Genomic DNA, 6,701 nt, shown 5'->3' on the forward strand with positions numbered 1-6,701 from the left:
AAAAATTTTTTTTTTTGGGGGGGGGGGTTATTGCATTGTGGAATACCATTGTCTAGTAGGGTTTTAAACTTCTTTATGGTTCCTGCTTTATGTTACCTTTTGACTGTTTTGATTGGGGTTCCAGGTACATAGAGGGCAAGCCTCAACACTGGCATCCTAAGCACAGTGTGGTGGTGAAAGAGATCGAAAATGTGAACAAGATGAAGATGGCTCTTTATGTTCTTCACACCATGAATCATCAAAACTATGGAGAGAAGAATAACAGAAGATCTGAACTTGTCCTTGAGCTAAAGAAAATATTTGAAGAGCTTTCTATTAAGTATCATCTCCTACCTCAGGAAGTTCATCTCAGCTATGTTGGCTCAGCATCAACAGCATCAATTACCATTGGAAAGTGATTGTTTGTTGTATGAAGAATCATTGGGCAACTCAAAGTATGTTTCCTCTTTCTTCTGTTTTTCCTTTTCCTGGTGTGTAACCTTAGAAGTAGGCAGACCTGATCAGAACTTAATACAGAGAAAAAAGAAAAAAAAGGCGTACTACTATTGATAACATTACATGGGAAGAACTAGATGATTATACACCTTAATCTATGTAACATTGTAACCACATAAGGAAGAGCTATGCCCCTTTGTGTGAAGGTTTTGATTGTAAGCATTGCTTAACATTTGTTAATGGTGATCAACTTGAATCTTTATGATGGGTTGGTACTGGTAATCAAAGCTAAATATTTCCCTCAAGGAAAAGCATTATATGTTTTGCTTGAAAGTGTTAGGTCCTATGCACAATGAATGTTGATGCTGTTTGTAGGGCTGAATTTAGGGTTTGGAATGATGGCTCTCGCTCTTCAACCCATATGCCTAACACGTTCTTTTCATGCCTTTGCCTCCCTTGAGTTGAGAACATGTGATTGTTCAAGAGGAATGCTGGCATTATGAACAATTAGGCCATATGAATTGTATGAACCACCCTTCTACTTACTCTTTAAGTGTTTTTTTCCTTTTTTTTTTTCTGTTCCAATCTTTCAAAGTTGATGTGTTTACCAAAGGGTTGTTGATTTCATGACCTACCCATCCAGAATGCCGGCATCTTTTCATTTCAATGATTGCCCTGTTTCCATGATCAATAAGAAGTTATTTTACATGGAACTGATCTTGTTTTGATTGTTTTTAGTCATCAAGCATCACTTGGGATCTTAATTGTTGAATCTAATATTTTGTTTCTGGCTGAAAGTTTCACAATGCTTCATCTCTACGATCAAAATGGCGTGCTCGTTTCACTGTAATTTTTTTGCATTCAGTTTGGTCTTTCAGTCCATTTCAGTGTGTACGTCAAAATACTGAATGAGTATCATGGTTTTGGAATATTTTGCATTAGAATTGTTGTGTGTTTTGCATTATATATTTAATTCAGCTTTGTAAATGCTTTTAAATTTACTTGCATGGGTGCTAACCAAAAAAATTCATTGAACAAGCATTATTCCGTTTGACCATAGAGATGAAAAAATTTGAATCTTTCAGCACCCACACCCCCCCCCCCAAAAAAAAAAAAAAAAAATCATTGAAACAGTGGAAGTGCAAAAAATTATGTATCTCACAAATAAAATAAATGCCAAAGGGTAAAAGTTCATGGCTGGGAGCTTCTTGGTACATTTCTTCTATATTCTTGGAGTTGGCCTATTGTAATGGTAAGGAAGCATAGGGTAAAGATGCTTAGAGATGAGCATCCATGCAACTCTATCATGTGAGAAGATGTTGCAGGGGTATTTCCAAACACTTAGAAAGAGGGAAGGTTTCTTAGGAAGAGGAGCTAGGAAAGGCAAAGGTTCTTTTGTAGAAAAGTGCTGCCAACTACTCCAGAGGACTAAGGATTGCCAAGTTTCCAAAAGGCAATAGGCTGAAACTGGATAGAGAAATGAACTGGAAATGCCACTCATTGCAGTCACAATGACATTGAAATGCAAAATAGATCCTCATTCGATAATAGCCCTTAGGAAAGAAAAGAGGAAAAAAAACCGAAAATAATTATTAAAGAGAAAAGGAAGCACACGACGTTAGTATGTGGATTCTTGCACATGTCCTCTCATATCCCAACCTTGGATCTCAAGACCTTGTCTACACTTTATTCTCTCTAACTCTTGTCCACCCCCTCAGTAGTGTGGTAGTTTCATAATTATGTTCCTTTTGTGCCGAACCACTTGTATATTTGCATTTTGGTTGAAGAGTTCAATTTTTCTAGACTTCCCCTTCTCTCCCCCTAACCCCATTTTTAATGTATGAAAGTTTTTCTTTACCAAAAAAATGCAAGTTTTCCTTTCCTAGAAAGATTTTCTAATATTATATAATAAGGATATGTCAATGGCCTCCTAATTTAGTAACCTTGAGGCTCTTTGGTGGAATTCTATTAGATAGCAAATTATAATATAATTCTACGAAGATGTGTGAGAATTTGATAAATTCTAAGTGTTATAGTATTAGTTAGTGATACTATAGAGGAGAGAGTGGTGGTTTTTAATTAAGAATTTCCTTTTAGAGTTTCCATTAAATTAATAAGGAAGGTGGCTTGGCCGTCCAAGTAAGCTCCTCCTCCCCACACTCTCTCTCTCTCTCTCTCTCTCTCTCTCTCTCACTATTGGTACTAACACTCTCTTTATGGTAGCATTAAAACTAGGCTATGAACCCTAGCAAGAGGAGAGGATCCTCCATGTGGTTGTACTATCATTGGCGAAGAGATCACTAATAGTGTTTCTCGTGTTGGTTAGTAGTGGAATACTTAAGTTCCTTAAGGAATTTAATTATCTATTCTCCACGTTCATGCGAAAGATTTTTTTTAATGCCTTATACCTACATGAGGCTTGATCATAGAGTCAATATAATTAGATAATTAAATTTAAGCATATTTGCTATGTTTCCCAATGAACCATTTTTCATCCCTTTTTTTCATATCCCTTCCAACTAAAAAAGCTTGGAATGTTGGTTGTATAAAATGGAAGAAAAATAATATTCGTGGAATTTGGCCAATAATTTCAGCCCTCTACTAATGTACATGAATTAGTGAAATTCTAAATGCTCTTTTTCTATTGATTGTGCATATCACACACATTTAAGTTAATCCTTCAAACTTAAATTCCATTGACGTTTGATTCTACATAGCCATTAATCACAATGATGAAAATTTAAAAATGGGAGATGCTCACAAAGTAAAATTAATTTTTATACTTATGGTTACATAAGAAACTTATATTATATTTAGTAATTATACCTTTTAGATGTAATATATATAAGAAAGTGTTCCCTATCTCGTAGTGGAGGCTACATGTGCAAGAATAAAACATTGACTGCCCCAATCGGTTCAATTAATAGAGGCAGGAAGGTCATTTCAAGGAGGGAAGGAGAGAGAAAGAGAGGGATTTCCCCAACATCTATCTTTCTTTATAAATTTAAAGAATTTGACGGTAAATTAAAAATTTTCATTTTGTGAAGAGATTATACACGATTGTAAATTAGCTTGTGTATAATCATTAGCTTCTTCAAACATATGATTGTAAATTAAAATAAAATTTAAAAATCATGCTTGAAATGATTCAAAATTTATTACATAATTATTAATGAAATGCTGCTACCTAGGTTGCAGTCAAGAAATTGCCACGTTTACACTTTCACAAGGCAATATCAAAATAAAGTCTGACCGTTGAAAAGATTGCCAGGAGAGAAGATTTTATTTTGCATACTGATCTGATCCAAATGATTTCGCTGATCTTGATCCGATTTTTGAAATATGAACAGGAAAGAAGATGGAGTAAAAATAGATTGAACATCCTTCACCAAATTTTGATGTCATTCTAAATTTATACTTCTTTTTCCGGCGAGCGGTATTTGAAAAAATCAGTTCATTTGAAATCATAATGGCTAGTGTTTTTTTTTTCTTTTGTTGGCATGTGGTTTATAAATAGGATTAAAGCCTGAATTTCACAAGGATGATCTAAAGACAATTTGTGGAGAAATGGTCGTGCTAACATTTTTTATCATTTTATTACCATTGAGATCAAACTTGTAACCAACGTAAAGATACGAATATTGTGATTCTGGTGGTTAAGAAGTCGAAACAGCCTCTCGAAATTCTCAAGGAAAAGGTGCGTATTTCTTGTCCCCTTGGATCTCGCACATGTGGAAGTCTCGTACACTAGATATATATATATATATATATATTTTTTTTTTAAGGATTAAAATTGTAAATCTTATTAACTAAAGAGCAAAGGCTGAAAGAAGAAAGACTTCAGTGCATATCAAATCACCCTTGAGCATGAGTTGTTGAGCAAAAGGATCAACATAAGAGCTAAAACTTGAAAATCCTCCTATTGAGAGGTAACTTGTGTTTTGGCCTTTGTGAATTATTTTTGAGCAATTATGGTGGTGAAGGGTAGGGGTGTCAATTGGTCAGTTTGGACCGGTTTCAATGTAAAAGTGAGTGAAATCAAAACATGATCCAATAACGGTGTATTGGTTTTGGTTTGATTTCGATTTGTATTTGGTTTGGTTTTGATTTACCATGTAAATATATTCGGAAGTACGAAAAAAAAGTGTGGTTTTTATAAATTTTAGGTTAGCATAGGTTTCTTATTGGGTCCTATCAGTTTTGATCTAGTTTTTATGTGGTCACACAAAACTCTAGTCCAAAACATGTTCCAATAAGCTCATAGGTTTTGGTTCAATTTGGTTTTTGGTCTATTGGGTTTCATCAGTTCGGGTTAGGTTTGGACAACCCTAGTGAAGGGTATTGAGGTACTGATCTTTGGTTGAGGGTATTAAGGCCCCAAGTTGTGGATTGTTTCTTCTTCTATGCAAGGAGAGAGTGTGTATAAGTGTCTCTCCCTACCTTTAAATGGAGATTGAGATCTAAGAGAATTCTATGTGCATGTGTTTCTCCTACCTTGCAAGGAGACTGCGTTAGTGAAATTTCAATCCCACAAAGGATGTGGAAGTGGATGTATGATGGTATGGAGGTTGTGCCAAACCACCATAAATCTTGTGTGTGTTGTATCTTCTTCTCTTTATTTCCATTATTTATTTTATTGTGTTTCTAACATTTTTTTCTCCTGGAAGATTTGAGATAGCATATTGTGGAGGGTTTCAAAAGAAATTTTGAAGTTGGGATTTTATTTCGCACTTCCCAAGTCACCCTCCTCTTGGGTTGCCTATACGATTATAGACAAACCCGTTAAATTGACCGACAATTATGTTAAAGTCCCCACTTAAAAGTATCACAAAATGAGATTACCGGTGTGGAATATGAACACCATTAAAAATCCTAGCCGTTGAAACAACTATGCTAGAGAATCTTAACCTTTGATTGGAAATAGAACTTTTGAAAATTTTCAAATATAATTGTTAAATAAATGACAGTATTTTAAATGCATTTGTGGATCTTTAACATGCCACCAAGTTTGAAATTTCGGTCCTATCACAATTGTATAATTCACTCAAGATATTCCCTATTAGGAAAGTGGATGCATTGTTGATTATCTTTCCCATTCACATATGATGAAATCCAACACACCAATATATAGCTAATGTAGACATCAACTTTGGTATACTAAAATGCATAAGGTGCAACTACAAAAGTAAGGATCTCTTAAATGTGGGGATCAGAGAAAATATTGCTACTAAATACAAGTGACAGGGTAGTTCATGGTAGATTCTCAAATGATCTAATTCGATACTCTAGCAATGTAAATACTCACGTTTATGTTTTCGAATCTCATCTGAAAATATATAATGTGACAATCGTAAGAATTGAATATCCAATTATGTGATTCTATTCCTAGTTGCGAACACTTTAAAGTATATAATCCATTATTGAGAATCCAAGTTTTCCAACTCAACTCTTCTTCTAAAAAAATTCAATGACTTGGCCAAGTGATTCAGTATCGAGGCAAGTCATGTTTATTTGGATTTTTACTGCTTTACATTACTTAGCCTTTTAACTTTTAAAATGTTATAATACTTAAGTTCTACACCATTCTATTTTATTTATTTATTTACTTTTAAGGTACCAATACTTGATTCCTGATTCCCAAGGTATAATATAAGATTTTGACCATTCAAGCAGCCAAGGCATTGGTCACACCATTCAATGTTGAGTTTTAAAATAACATAGAAAAAAGGCTCACCATCCACCATCAATGGAGATGTTGTTTTGGCACAATGGATCTAAAGCCATGAGGGGAAAGTCCCTGCCACTACTTATTTACTATCTCGATAACAACAAAGATATTGCCTTTGGCTATTGGCCATGCAAGGTTCCTCAGCACCTTTTAAGTTAGCAATGGGATATTGAGGTTTTTTTAGGGAAAATAATTTCGCTACTACCTAGGTTACAGTCAAGGGAATAGAATTATTGGTCTATTTTAGGCATCTTACATGAGAGATGCAAGATAAACTCTTGAGATGGAGAGAGAAGAGGGGTAAGAAAATGACCATACTCAGGTGAGTTACATTAGACTAGGTAAAAACACCGAGTTTCTTGTGACTTGGATAGATTTGGATAGGGGTGTCAATTCCTAAACCGAACCGGTAAAACCGGCCGGACCGAACCGATAACAACCCGGACCGAACCGAACCGAAGCCTTATTGGTTCGGTTCGGTTTCAAGTATTGTAACCCCAAAACCAAACCGAACCGCACCGAAAACCGGATGAACCCG

At 35.1% G+C, this 6,701-nt stretch overlaps 1 protein-coding gene across 1 annotated transcript in view; it reads left to right on the top strand.

Annotated features, from left to right (window-relative positions):
* LOC122080321 (mechanosensitive ion channel protein 10) overlaps positions 1 to 700 on the top strand; it is a 4,952-nt gene extending 4,252 nt beyond the window's left edge. Inside the window, exon 6 of the mRNA XM_042647270.1 lies at positions 125 to 700. Coding sequence (XP_042503204.1) covers positions 125 to 398 — 274 coding nt within the window. The 3' untranslated portion in view covers positions 399 to 700. The remainder of the gene's footprint in view (positions 1 to 124) is intronic.
* The last annotated feature ends 6,001 nt before the right edge of the window (positions 701 to 6,701 follow it).

The sequence above is a fragment of the Macadamia integrifolia genome, chromosome 5, assembly GCF_013358625.1.
Source record: "Macadamia integrifolia cultivar HAES 741 chromosome 5, SCU_Mint_v3, whole genome shotgun sequence".
In the NCBI taxonomy this organism is placed as follows: domain Eukaryota; kingdom Viridiplantae; phylum Streptophyta; class Magnoliopsida; order Proteales; family Proteaceae; genus Macadamia; species Macadamia integrifolia.